At 39.7% G+C, this 14,927-nt stretch overlaps 4 protein-coding genes across 4 annotated transcripts; all 4 read left to right on the top strand.

Annotated features, from left to right (window-relative positions):
• Positions 1-743: 743 nt before the first annotated feature.
• Positions 744-1,583, top strand: LOC103386768 (olfactory receptor 52R1-like; the record flags this gene model as incomplete). Its single annotated transcript, XM_008321177.2, has 1 exon — positions 744-1,583. A coding segment is annotated over one exon (840 nt), but the record flags the coding sequence as incomplete, so codon positions are not given.
• Positions 1,584-2,227: 644 nt separating this feature from the next.
• Positions 2,228-4,659, top strand: LOC103386767 (olfactory receptor 51B2-like). The gene is made up of 2 exons (XM_008321175.3): positions 2,228-2,629; positions 3,361-4,659. The coding sequence occupies exons 1-2, from the start codon at positions 2,351-2,353 to the stop codon at positions 4,183-4,185; spliced, it is 1,104 nt and encodes a 367-aa protein (XP_008319397.2). The 5' UTR covers positions 2,228-2,350; the 3' UTR covers positions 4,186-4,659.
• A 2,781-nt stretch (positions 4,660-7,440) lies between these two features.
• On the top strand, positions 7,441-8,688 carry LOC103386766 (olfactory receptor 1-like). Its single transcript, XM_025060405.1, has one exon. The coding sequence runs from the start codon at positions 7,574-7,576 to the stop codon at positions 8,345-8,347; it is 774 nt and encodes a 257-aa protein (XP_024916173.1). The 5' UTR covers positions 7,441-7,573; the 3' UTR covers positions 8,348-8,688.
• A 2,704-nt stretch (positions 8,689-11,392) lies between these two features.
• LOC112487731 (uncharacterized) lies at positions 11,393-14,118 on the top strand. Its single transcript, XM_025060072.1, has 2 exons — positions 11,393-11,749; positions 13,403-14,118. Exons 1-2 carry the CDS (start codon positions 11,590-11,592, stop codon positions 13,849-13,851), a joined length of 609 nt encoding a protein of 202 aa, XP_024915840.1. The 5' UTR covers positions 11,393-11,589; the 3' UTR covers positions 13,852-14,118.
• The last annotated feature ends 809 nt before the right edge of the window (positions 14,119-14,927 follow it).

Here is a 14,927-nt window from a genome sequence, read left to right as displayed (position 1 = left end):
ACACCTTCTGCAAACATCAGGTGGATGAGAACGTGATGAACATGGTGTTGTGACTGACTGTAGACAACACTGAAATGATGTTTGTAAACCTACACAAAACACGAGCAAACTGCTGGGTCTTTTCTCCATGGACTTTGGTCTGAGCAAAAATCACTGATTTTCTCAATGGACTTTGGTCTAAGCAAAAATCACTGACTTTCTCAATGGACTTTGGTCTGAGCAAAAATCACCGACTTTCTCAATGGACTTTGGTCTGAGCAAAAATCACCGACTTTCTCAATGGACTTTGGTCTGAGCAAAAATCACCGACTTTCTCAATGGACTTTGGTCTGAGCAAAAATCACCGACTTTCTCAATGGACTTTGGTCTCAGCTGAAAAAATCACCTCTAATCCTAACCCTAGTCCTAATCCTAAAATTAGTCCTAATCTTAAACCCAACCCTTGACCTGATGCAGATCAACTAAAGCATCCCCCGGTTTGTGTACTGGTACCGGTCTGTAGTTTTACTAATTTACTTCATCCCATGTTTTACTGCAAAAATGTAATATTACTGGTCAACACTGAAGGCTGATACCGGCCGACTGGTTCTTGGTACATAAAAATTTGGTGACAGCTGAACTATATTCCAAGTTCTTGTCCTGTGGTTTTGCGTTTATGTACGAAACTCATACAGGTCTTGATCCGGGTCAGACTCTATACCCTATCGTTGACCTGACCGTGTGGCCCACATGAACCTGTCTGATCTGGTCCACAGACTTCCTCCAAGGTCCTAATCCTTTCACATGTTGATTTTCTGTTAATTTTGTTTCTCCAGGTCTTCTACACAAACCCTCGCTACATCCTCTTTATCCACCTAGTGGTGAATGACATGATCCAAGTGACGCTGTCCGTGATCCTGTTCGTCATCAGCTACGTCATCTACAGACTCCAGGTCCACGTCTGCTGCGTCCTGATCCTGATCGCCCTCTTCACCACGGAGAACACTCCTCTGAACCTGGCCTGCATGGCCGTGGAGTGTTACATCGCCGTCTGCTTCCCCCTCCGTCATGTCCACATCTGCACCGTCAGGAGAACCTGGTTTCTGATTGGTCTGATCTGGACGACCAGCATGCTGTCGGTTCTTCCGGACCTCTTCATCACTTTAGCCATGGAGCCCGTGGACTTCTTCTACTCCCGGGTCTTCTGTCTGAGGCATACTGTGTTTCCAGACCCTCGGATCATCCAGAAGAGGGATATCAGTTACGCTTTGTTCCTGGCTTTGGTCTGGATGGTCATCTTTTACACCTACTTCAGGATTTTGTTCACGGTAAAAACAACGAGTCAAGACGGACGGAAGGCCAGAAACACTATCATCCTCCATGGGTTCCAGCTCCTGCTCTGCATGACCAGCTATGCTAGCCCTGCGTTAAAAGACGCTCTGTTTCTGTGGTTCCCTCAGAACTACACCGACTCTCTCTTCGCTGTCTACGTCATAGCTCAGATCCTGCCTCGATCCATCAGTCCCATCATCTACGGTGTACGCGACAACGCCTTCAGGAAGCATCTGAAAAAACATCTGCTGATTAGAGTTGACAGGTCTTGAGGGTTCTGAGGGATCAGAAGAACTAAGAAAAGATGATAAATAAATACTATTCAATAAATACATTTTCTCAATGACATTTGGTCTGAGATCTAAAATCACTGATTTTCTCTCGGGACTTTGATCTGTGAGCTAAAGTAATTGATTTCCTCAATGAGTTTGGTCTTTGAGCTAAAATCGCCGATTTTCTCTATGGTCTTTGGTCTGTCACTAATCACTAATTTTATCTGTGACGTATGGTCTGACCTAAAATCACTGATTTTCTCACGGGACTTTGATCTGTGAGCTAAAGTCATTGATTTCCTCAATGAGTTTGGTCTGTGAGCTAAAATCACAGATTTTCTCTATGGTCTTTGGTCTGTCACTAATCACTAATTTTATCTGCGACGTATGGTCTGACCTAAAATCACTGTTTTTATTTATGATGTTTGGTCTGTGAGATAAAATCATAGATTTTCTGTAGGAGATTTCATTTGGACTTAAATCACTGTTTTTCTCATACTATGAGGTGAACATGTATTTTTTTTTTTTTTTTTCCATCCTCATAGAGTTCAAATAAAATCTAACAAAAAGAGTTTTCGTCTTTTTTTTTTTACAGTTGTACAACTTGTTTAACTCACACACACACACACACACACGTGATGGTGTCGTCATGAGATCATCGTCAGCTGCAGTGTTAAAGTCTGTGGTCTGTTCTGCCACCGGGCTCAGTCCACAACTACCGTCACCTTTGCTGCAGGTTGTTATTCTTCTCTTTCATACGAATCTTGATGTTGTTTTATTTAAATGATGTGTCTCAAATCTTCTTTGTCACTGTCTCGCTGTCTCTGTTTTTGTCTCTCTCACTGGCGATGTCTCTGTCCTCGTCTCTGTCTCTCAGATCTTTGAAAATGTCCTCCATGAATTTTTCCTCCTCGCCGAACGTGTCTTCAGTCAGTCAGCGGGATTCTAAGGAAGTCGCTGTGGTCAAAAACATAATTGTCGTCCTTCTCGGTCTCACCATCAACTACATCAACGCAACACTGGTCCACACCTTCAGGAAACACCAGGTCAGAAGACAACTAGCTTTAGCTGTTGTGTTGTTTTCTACGGTTTTGTCTAAAGTTAGAGCACAGTATTAGAGTTTTGCATCGCTTTGGGTTATCAGAACTCCGCCAGCTACAAGGAATCTTTCTGCCTCTCTACGTCACTGACTTCTCAGCTACCTTAGCTAGCTCCTTCTGGGTTAGCATCGGAGTGACATTTACAGTTTAACTGTTGACGTATTTCTCTAACATCTAATCTTCGTCACAAATAATTTATCATTATTATTCTTGCTAACATTGAAATACTCGATTTGATTTTGTTTAGCTGCCAGTGCTCTTACGTAGACAGTCAACACCTGAATAAATGTTTCCTATTCTAAGGTTTCCTAACACCTCAGCTGATGTTAGCTGTCTGAGCTTTTTTGCTAACACTTTACGAATTGCTTCGTTCAAACCATGCTCAAAGATGCATCATTAGTGTAAATGTTCTTGTTTTCTAAATGTTACCCATTTGTACCGTACATTGGCAAGCATTTGGCTATTACTTCTGCTTCTGTTAGCATTCAGATATATTATCTACTTGAAGCAATCCAAGGTTATCCTTAGGCTAAGTTGAAGCTGTATCTTTTTTCTAAAACGTATTTATCTTTCAGATCTTTTACCTGACTCCTCGTTACATCCTCTTCGGCAATCCAAGGTTATCCTTAGGCTAAGTCGAAGCTGTATCTTTTTTCTAAAACTTATTTATTTTTCAGATCTTTTACTTGACTCCTCGTTACATCCTCTTCATCCACCTGGTGGTGAATGACATGATTCAGCTCACCGCCACCATCTGCCTTTTCGTCTCCAGCTACGTCTTCCACAGAATCCATGCTTCACTCTGCTGCCTCCTGCTGACCGCTGCTGTGTACACCACTTTAAACACTCCGTTGAACTTGGCCGTAATGACGGTGGAGTGTTACATCGCTGTCTGTCTGCCGCTCAGGCACGCCCGCTTCTGCACTGTCAAACGAACCTACATTCTGATCGGCTGGATCTGGGTCATGAGCTCTGTGTCCACACTGCCCGACATCTTCTTCACCCTGAGTTCTGAGACCGTTCGCGTCCTTCACTCCAACATCTTCTGTTCTCGGGAGGAGTTGTTCAGACATCCTGTGCTTGTACAGAAACAGGACGTGTCCTACATCCTCTATCTGTTTGGTGTTTGGGCCACGCTTTTCTTCACCTACTTCAAGATCTTCTTCACTGCCAGAGCAGCCAAACAAACCAAGTCCAGCGACGGAAACACCAGCAAAGCCCGGAATACCATCCTGCTGCACGGTTTCCAGCTGATGATGTCCATGTTGACCTTCATCTACCAGCATGTGAACAAGGCCCTGTTCTCGTTGTTCCCCAAAAACTACATCCAGATCCTATTTGTCTGGTACATCAGCGTCCAGATATTCCCTAGGTTCATTAGCCCAGTGGTCTACGGGCTTCGAGACCAGACCTTCAGACAGCACCTGAAAAAGTATCTGGCCTGCATATTGAGAGCTGGTGTCAGACCATGTACCACCACCAAACTGCTGCTGATCTGTTAAGAAGCTAGCTCACATCTAAGACTTTATGAAGTAAAGACCGACAATGGGATGGAAAAAACGTTTACAAAGTATATGGTAGGAGAGGCAGGAAGACATGAAGACACTGATGTTGACAAAACAGGATCAAGTTAGAAGGACTACAAAAAGACCCCAATGAAGTAGACAAGAAATAAATTCTGGGAAGTAGGACGACAATAATCCAGGGGTGGAACTTCACAGGTTGATTTGGTTGTGAAGTGACTAAAGACAAAATAATGCATTAAAATATGATAATTATCTTTCTCAGATCCAGTACCCCATTCCACAATTCATCCAGTAGGGGGCAATAATGCACTTTAGTTCATTATGAAAAAACTGCAGCGAGAGTCATCAGCAAACCAAGAGTTCTCTTAACACTGCAGTTTGTCAAGTCTATAATATACGAGCACAGACACCAGAGTTAACGTTAGCTACAACAGGTCTGATACAGAGAACACAGCTAATGTTAGCTACAACACTCCTGGTACAGACACCAGAGCTAACGTTAGCTACAACAGTCTTGGTACAGACGCCAAGCCTAACGTTGGCTACAACAGTCCTGGTACAGACAACAGAACTAATGTTAGCTACAACAGTCTTGGTACAGACGCCAAGGCTAACGTTGGCTACAACAGTCCTGGTACAGACACCACAACTTATGTTAGCTGTGACAGTTCTGGTACAGACAACACAGCTAACGTTAGCAGTCCTGATATCTGTAAATGTACTGCGAGTTTGTAGTAACCACTAACGTTAGCTACAACAGTCCTGATATCTGTAAATGTACTGTACTGAGTTTGTAGTAACCTGTGAATGTAGTTGACAGATGAAAATGTAGAGAAGGCAGATATGTAGAAAAATAAACATTGTGTTCTTTAGCTTCACATTGTTGTCTTCTCACTGGTTCTGTCCTGTAGCTAAATGAATTGAATAGTTTCTTATTCTTTAGCTAAAAAGTCATCACATGACGTTGTCTCATGGTCATGTTGGCTACAGTTATTTCTAAGTTTTTATTTGGCTAACCCATAGCTATCTTTATGCTAAATACAGCTCAGTTGTTTAGTTGATAGCTAACTCTTGTTTATGCTTTGTGTATATACAGAATCTTTAGGCTGCTGTACTGCCATCTATAGCTCTATTTCAATTTGGAAATATTTCTGGTCAGACCCCCTTAGGGTCAACAGACCACCATACTCCTCCTCTTGAAAATGAAAAAGTATACAACTGCATATTCTGTATTTCATTAAAACTGTCTGAAAATGGACGATGATTCTTTCTCTCACTCTCTCCCTCTCTCTCTCCCTCTCTCTCTCACACACACACAAGCACACCTACATGGACAGACGTGTTAATACCATGACCTCTGCTATATCGCGTCTATAAATGTCACCTTTACTCCTGACTTCTCAGAAGAGTTGGTCTCGTTCATAACTCAGGTGAGTTTCACACTTGGATGCCTGATTTAAATTAATACATTTGAAAAATAAAACACATTTTTAAAGTGTTTCTTTTACATCGTTTAATTCATGTTTTCATTCATTTATATGCACTTTATTGTCCATCTAGTCTTTATTGAGCACAGGTTGAAGGTTTAGATCTCTTTTTAATGTGTAACTTTTATGCAGGTACAGCTGTGTGATAATAATAATAATAATATTTATATGAAATCTTTATATGGCTATTTTTAACCTAAAGTTTACAGTATGTTTGTGTTTTCTGACGATGTCAAACTGTTTCACTGATGACTAAACTTTAACATCTGTCGGTCTGTATCGTTGTGACTTCAGTGTTTGATCCACGAAAACTGACGGTATAATAGTAGTTGTCTCCGTCACACTCTAATCCTAATCCGTAATCCAATACTCTGACATACACTGACCTGAAACAGACATGGGTGTTGTGTTTAGTTTACTTTAGGAGCCCAACCGGAAAAATGAGAAGATTTCATAGGACAGATTGAAGGATTTTTAGATTTTGTTTAGTCCTTTACACTTTTGTCATTCTGGGTTTTTTTTTCATTTCTGTTATGATATCAGTTTGTGTATTTTTGGCTACTGTGTTTTACTACGACAATAAAAGTTCTGCTGTTATGATATCAGTTTGTGTATTTTTTGGCATCTGTGGAGCTACTGTGTTTTACTCTATTCTATTTTCATTTATGGCATCATCATGATCGGAACTTTATTTTCATTTTTCTCCTCAAGAGATGTTTTAGGCCAGACTTTTGAGATCAGTACATTGGTCTAATTCTTGACTCTGCTGCCCCCTGTGGACAGACCAACTTCCATTTCTGGAATCAGCCAAGTCCCACCTTCTTAAACTGGTTTACTGGACCTTGGAACTTAAATCTGTTTCTAGTGTTATATTTATTTTTTCTTATTTTTATTCTGTTCTGTATTCTGTCTTCTGCACTGTAAAACTATCACCTTGTGTAAAAATAGCGTAATGTTGTCAGAAATTAAGACAATTTGCATATGGTTCTTTATGCCCATGTATACTTTTATACTTAATTAGCAGCCATCTAGGTAACACTAACAATTATGGGTCACATATGTGATTGTACCCAAATTGTCCTTGGTCCGGGTTAGTGTAGGACAGGGGTCCCCGGTCTGTAGGTCATTTGGTAGCAGGCCGCAGTGGGACACAGTGAAAAAAAAAAAACTTCATTTAAAAAGACTGGATGAAAATTTTAAAAAGACTCTGCAGTTAACGGCTGATACCAGCCGACCTGTCCTTGGTACAAAAAAGGTTAGGGACTGCTGGGGTAGGCTACATGCCAGACTGTACTTGAAGCCCTAGAATTCTAGGTGAAATGTGTTTTTATTTCAGGGTATAGTGTTAGTAGTGCTCCGGCCCAGTGTTATACACTGGAAATATGCTTGTAGTTTAGTAGAAAAAAAAAATTTCATTTATTTTTATTATAATTTCTCAGCAGTGAAGAAGAGACTGATGAACTCCTCAAACACCTCTCTGACGTCTGTCCACAGAGACGACATCCAAACAGCCATCATCAAGAATGTCATCACTGTGGTTCTCTGTATCTGCATCAACTACGTCAACGGTACTCTGGTCCACACCTTCAGCAAACACCAGGTCACGTACACCTACAGTCATACTGACCTACACCTACAATGACCTACAGTCATACTTGTGAGGACTGTCTGTCTCTCTTCCCTCCGGCCTGTGTTGACATCACTGCGATCACACTCACCTGTGTCTTCGTCTTAAATACATTTGCAGTGCGCCACGTTTCAAAGATCCGCAAATCCTAACCTACAGATACAGTTATACTGACCTACACGTACAATAGCTGTATCCAATGATCCTGACCTCAGTATTGTAACTATCTGTCTTGTCACAGGTTTTGAACATGAACCCTCGTTACATCCTCTACATCCACCTGGTCATCAACGACATCATCCTCCTGACCATGTTCACCCTCATCCAGGTCCTGAGTTACATCGTCTTCACCCTCAACGTCTCCCTCTGTATGGTTATGGTTTATATTGGTGTGACAGCAAGTACTAACAATCCTCTCACCCTGGCTGTGATGGCAGTGGAGTGTTACATCGCTGTGTGCTTCCCACTTAGACACTCACGAATCTGCACGGTCAGGAAAACCTACGTGGCCATGGGTATCATCTGGCTGCTGAGTTCACTTTCAACCCTGCCAGATATTTTTGTTGCCGTCGCTACTGAATCCCTGGAATTTTTTCAGTCTAGAGTTTTCTGCCTTTCCAACACAATTTTCCGACACCAGTACTTCAAAGAGAAGAGAAACATTCTGGACAATGCATTTTTGGTTCTGGTCTGGCTCACTCTGTTCTACACCTACATCAGGATCCTCAGCGCCGCTCAGGCAGCCTCAACAGATGCCAAGAAAGCCAGGAACACTGTTCTCCTGCACGGCTTCCAGCTGCTGCTGTGTATGCTGAGCTATGTTTATAACCTGATCATGGAAGGTCTGGCTTTACTGTTCCCTAAAGGAATTCTGGCCATCCGATTCAGTGTCTCCATATTTATTCACGTTCTTCCTCGACTCATCAGTCCAGTCATCTACGGGCTGCGAGACAAGACTTTCAGGAAGTACCTGAAAACTCTGTTCTGTACAACAAACGCTGAAACTCACCCACAGAAGACCTAGATGGTGTTCTGCAGCCCACGTAGGCGCTGTCCTGATTCAGATTCTGCAGCCCATGAAGGCAGTGTCCTTTTACAGTGAAGTTGTAAAAATGCATCATAGTGCAGGGAGTGGACCGTTGTAGTCCAAACAGCAACGCTGATTTAGCCTCTTTAAAAACTCTTGAAGACCTGTGTTTGGTACTGACTGAGAATTAGGATACAGTTCCGGTCTTTACCAATGTATTTAGGCTGCACCTACACTACGCCCACTTCAAAGTTCTAGTTGAGTGAGTGTTAAAAAATGGCTTCTCATAATAACCTTCTCTGAGTTTGTGACTGGTACAGGATATTTCTCCACATAAGTTCTTGTGTATTAAATGTGTTAAATATATCTTTGAGTTTAAAATGTTTTTTTTTGTATTGTATTTATTGGGCTCCGGGCTGTGAGTGACTCTCATGTAGTCTATTCTGTGATTATAAGGCAGCATTTGAGTCTAAATATATATTTGTTTATTCTCCTGTGCACATACTAGTGGACAGTGTCCATTATAGTAGGAGGCAGGTGGCGCTATGGGTCACCTCTAGTCACAAAGAATTTTTCTACTTGTACAAAGATGCTTTCTAAAAATCTTCTACATATAGATAGATGTGAACTTTATTACCCCCCCTTTTGGGAGTTCGCTCTGGGAAATACTGTATGTTGGTAGTATTGATCAATTTACTTGTTTGTTTTAACTAAATATATGGAAGTATTTAAGATAGGATTAGTTTCAATGTTCATGTGAAATAAAAGAAGAAAAAAAAAAGAACAGCGTCATCTGCAAACATAAAGAGCAAATTCAATTCGTTTAAATCAGTCAAAGAGGTTAGAAAAAAAATGTGTGTCCCAGAACAGAAAACTTGTGCGACTCCACAAAGTTACATGCAAACAAATACCCTAATTTTTGAACGCACCTGAATACATGCCACACCCACTAAATTTCAAAAGAAAATGTAATGATTCTTTAACAATAAATAAATGCTTTTTTTCCAAACAGTGCCTGTGACAGGGCTGATTACACGTTCTTTCCTGTTTCGGTGCCCCAACCATAGTTGGAATGCACAGGGGAAACCGAACCAGGGCCAAAGCTAACATTAGCTCCGAGGCTAACTCCCTTCACTTTGTGCTTGTCCACAGCAGAGGTAAACAGAAACAGGGAAGTTGGGGTCTTTATTATCAGCCACACCGACCACAACAGAACAAAAACAGAGTTTTAACAGCTCCTGTATAACCAAGGGAGACAGGGCTCAAACCGCTCTCAGCTTTCGCTACCGTTCTCTCTCTTTCGGTGCGCCCCACACACATCTACGCACACAGCCGTTCACCGACAGACATACGCTACTAGTATGACACACAGTAGCCTACCAGAGAAGTCATTGGTCGCTAACGGTATGAACTTCATTTTTGTTTAGGAAAAAAAAAATAGCGACTTATAGTTGGGAAATTGTGGCAACCGTAGCCACAGGCAACAGCACAGGAAAAACAGACCATGGACCAGTCAGGTTTTCTGGTTAACTGTAACACCATCAACAAGAAATAATACTAAGAGCTAGCCGGTAATAGAAACCCAGGAAAGCGTTAGTATACAAATGGTATTGTTAATTCAGTACCAGAGATCTGGAACATTCCATGAAAGTAGAAGTAGAAGTAGAAATGTCCAGAAACCAGAGACAGAGGAACAATGTCTGCTCTCACCAAAGGAACTTACTACAAGAACTAGGAACTTTATCTGTACTACAGTGAAAGGAAGAAACCATGTGAATTCTTACTACTGGTAGCAAGAACCACAGACAGTACCAGGAAGTAAACAAGTGCCTCCTGAATGGGGTTGAATGGGGTTTAGATCAGCAGGGGAAAGTGGAGTAACGCCTAAAAACAAACAAACAAAAAACAAACTAAAACAGAGCAAATGTTTGTTGGTGTGGCGTCAGGTGTGTGACAAGCACACACCCGTTTACGTCATGCCATCAGCAGTGAATATAAGTTTACGTCCAGCTGCGAATCAGAGCGACTCTGATTCACTACCATCTACATGGTGAGTTTTAGAACACACCTGCATTGATACTGATCACTGCATGTTGTCTGTGTGTGTGTGTGTGTGTGTTGACCTGATTCTGTTAAGAACATATTTGAGCAAAATGTTTTTTTGTTTATTCTACAGTTATTTTGTAGCAATTTAATTATTTTGTAACTTCTGTTCTGTTTTTTATTAGAAAAAACATATTTTGCTAAAATTAAAAAGAATTAAATTTCATATTGAATCACTACAATCGTTTTCATTTATGTCTGTTTTAAACAATCAGAAAAATATTGTGAATTTATTTTGTTTGTATGTTAATTTACAATCATACAACTAAATGCTATTCCATTTTTTTCTCTCTAAATAGATATATACGATCTGATTTGTTTAAGAATTTTCTAAAAGTTTTACAAAATAAAATAATATAGGAGAAACATATTTTTGAAGAAAATATTTTCAAATGATGTCCATATCAATTAGAAATGTTGAAAATGTAAAGGAAACCTAAACCCTACCTCTGACGAAAATAACATTGATTGTAAGGAGCTGAAATGTTTAAATGTATTTTTTTATTTAAAGAATTTTATAGATGTCTGCTTGAAATTTTTTTTTTTTATGATTAGGATAAAACATTTTTTTGCAACCATTCTCTGCCCTACATTTGTTGCTTCTGCTCCTAAATCTGTAACATATTCAGGATACAAAACAAATACCACTACTGCATTGGAAAGTACTAGTTTTATTTTGTCCAATGAAATATTGTATTAAATAAATAAAATAAATTATAAAATATTTTTAAATTGATTATCCTAAGAACTCACTTTACCCAAACAAAAGCTCATACTTTGTGACCAGGTTTGTGTACTTTAAGTCTGTGTAAGAAATAGATTACAGAAATAATAAATACTATGTTGTTTTACTCCGTAAATGAATAAATTAAATTGGAGAATTAGTAAGTAAAAAAAGATAAATATTTGTAGGCTATAAACATACCAACCATACAACTACCATAACTCACAATAAGACAAATATTTAGAGAGGTTGAACTTTTTGGTTATTTTGATTTGATTTACCAAAAATCCTATTTTTATTTATCTTACAAGAGCAATACAGTTGAATTCGTTGTGATTTTGTTTGTGGTGCGTTTCTATTTAAAGAATTTCAGCAGTGAAGTTGTTTAAAGAAGAAGAAGAAGAAGAGACTGATGAACTCCTCAAACACCTCTCTGACGTCTGTTGACAGAGAAGACATCCAAACAGCCATCTTCAAGAATGTCGTCACTGTGGTTCTCTGTATCTGCATCAACTACGTCAACAGTACTCTGGTCCACACCTTCAGCAAACACCAGGTCACGTACGCCTACAGTCATACTGACCTACACCTATACTCATACTGACCTAGAACTACAGTCATACTGGTCTACGCCTGTACTCATACTGACCTAGAACTACAGTCATACTGACCTACACTTAAAGATATACTGACCAACATCTAGTCATATTGACCTTCACCTACAATCATAATGACCTACACCTACTGTCGTCCTGACCTACACCTACAGTCGTCCTGACCTACACCTACAGTCGTCCTGACTTACACCTAGAGTTATAGTGACCTGAACCTACAACTAAACTGATCTAGAACTACCGTGATACTGACCTACACCTACAATTATACTGACCTACAACCAGAGATGGGGACTCGAGTTTGCGGCTCAGACTTTGCACACACAGAGACCTCAGACTCGACTTGGACTCTTGGAGGTTTTGTGAAAAATGATTGTTTTCTATTTCTGGTGTATTTACAATGAGGAAATGTTGAAACTGACAATGGCAAGCTTCATTTTTTTTTCTCATGGTTACCATATTCTGAGGGTGTGCAACTCACATATTTAGATGATGTTAACACAATGGTGAAAAACTACTGCACATGCACTCCAGACGCACCCTTTTGCATAACAAATCTGCATCACTTCAGTTTGTAGTTTGCTCACAAAAGTGCTGAATATGACACTGCGTGTGAGTGAGTGAGCACCACTGTCCACTGTCTGTCATTAAAAGCTGTGCACTGACTTACAACTGAAGTTATACTAACCTTCACCTACAGTTATGTACAGGTATACCGACCTTGAACTATAGTTACAGTATATTGACCTACAACTGTAGCAACACTGACATTCACCTAGAGTTATACTGACACACACATACAATCATACTGACCTTCACCTATAGGTATACTGACCTACAACTGTAGTAATGCTGACAATCACCTAGAGTTATATTGACTTACACCTACAATCATACTGACCTTCACCTACAGGTATACTGACCTACACCTACAGTTATCCTGACCAACATCTACAGTTACACTGACCTTCACCTACAGGTATACCGACCTATAGTTATACTGACCTACAACTGTAGCAATACTGACATTCACCTAGAGTTATACTGACTTACACATACAATCATACTGACCTTCACCTATAGGTATACTGACTGTCACAAAGACTTATACTGACCTTCACCTACAGTCATACTGACCTTGAACTATAGTTATACTGACCTACAACTGTAGCAACACTGACATTCACCTAGAGTTATACTGACTTACACATACAATCATACTGACCTTCACCTATAGGTATACTGACTGTCACAAAGACTTATACTGACCTTCACCTACAGTCATACTGACCTTGAGCTATAGTTATACTGACCTACAACTGTAGCAACACTGACATTCACCTAGAGTTATACTGACTTACACATACAATCATACTGACCTTCACCTATAGGTATACTGACTGTCACAAAGACTTATACTGACCTTCACCTACAGTCATACTGACCTTGAGCTATAGTTATACTGACCTACAACTGTAGCAACACTGACATTCACCTAGAGTTATACTGACTTACACATACAATCATACTGACCTTCACCTATAGGTATACTGACTGTCACAAAGACTTATACTGACCTTCACCTACAGTCATACTGACCTTGAGCTATAGTTATACTGACCTACAACTGTAGCAACACTGACATTCTCACACCAATGGTTTTCAGACATCCTTCTCGGGAGGAAAAGAGATATATATTTAACATTGTGTTAATGGTCCTGGTCTGGTTCATTCTGTTATACACCTACTTCATGATCATCAGCGCCGCCAAGGCGGCCTCCGCCGATGCTAAAAAGGCCAGGAACACCGTTCTCCTGCACGGCTTCCAGCTGCTGCTATGTTTGCTCACCTACGCATATAACCCGATCATGCAAAGTTTGTTGCTGCTGTTTCCTAATGCACTCCGAGACATTCGATTCAGTGTCTCCATATTGGTTCACGTTCTTCCTCGACTCATCAGTCCAGTCGTCTACGGGCTGCGAGACAAGACTTTCAGGAAGTACCTGAAAACTCTGTTCTGTGCAACAAACGCTAAAACTCACCCACAGAAGACGACCTGAGTAGATCACGATGACACCTAGTTTGAGTTTCATAAAAGGAAACTGTCAGGAAGTATGTGTGGGTCAGTGAATAATGGGTCTAAGATAATATATGATCTCCTTTCTCTAGTCCTAGGTAAGGCTACACAGAGGTCACTGTCGTCCCTGACCCAGTGACTTGTTCACTTGATTCAAAGACTTACTACCAAAATCCAATGATTTGTCCTCTTAAACCATATTAAATGTGATAGGAAATGTGTAAAGTTTTTTTTTTTTTGAATCTCAATAAACAAGTTGCAAAATTCAGTCCAACCACTAGATGCTCCCAAAAGCTTCTCAGTGGACATTTAAGGTAAGAAAAACTCCAGTTATAATATTGAAGATTTGTAGTCCTATGAAAGACTGGATGAAAAGGAGAAAGGTCTGGATGAGATCATTAAATCCTCATATCCCAACAGTAAAGATAAAAAAATCTCTAAAGAGTAAAACAAACAAACAAAAAACATTGAATTGAAAAATGATTAATAGTTTTACTTTCTGTTCCTATGATTATACTATTACAACAACTTTATTTTTATTCTGAGGTTATATGTTTAAAATATATTTTAATTGATGATTTATTGTATTGCAGTCCTATACAGATATATACATTACCTTCTATATATACTATACATTGTAAAAAGAATGTATTAATGTGTACATATATGTGCGTACATATATACAAAGAAAATTGTACTGAAATAATAATATATATTATATATAAATATATATGTACCTACATATATTTAAGATGAATCTTTGAAAATTCTTGAAAATAAATATTTTTGCATACATATACTACAAGCCAGTATAAATTCCATTGTAATTAAGAATCTAATAGTGTAATATAATATAATAGGGTGAAGACGATGTAACTCAGGACCTGGATGAGGGTGAACATGGTCAGGAGAATGTAATAGTGTAAAACTGTAGTAACACTGACCTACACCTACAGTCATACTGAACTGCACCTACAGTCATACTGACCTACACCTACAGTCATACTGACCTGCACCTACAGTCATTCTGTCCTACACCTACAGTCATACTGACCTGCA

Source organism: Cynoglossus semilaevis, chromosome 11, assembly GCF_000523025.1.
Source record: "Cynoglossus semilaevis isolate Cse_v1.0 chromosome 11, Cse_v1.0, whole genome shotgun sequence".
NCBI classification, from domain to species: domain Eukaryota; kingdom Metazoa; phylum Chordata; class Actinopteri; order Pleuronectiformes; family Cynoglossidae; genus Cynoglossus; species Cynoglossus semilaevis.
Note: the sequence above shows the minus strand (reverse complement) of the source record. Positions and strands in the feature narration are given on the sequence as shown.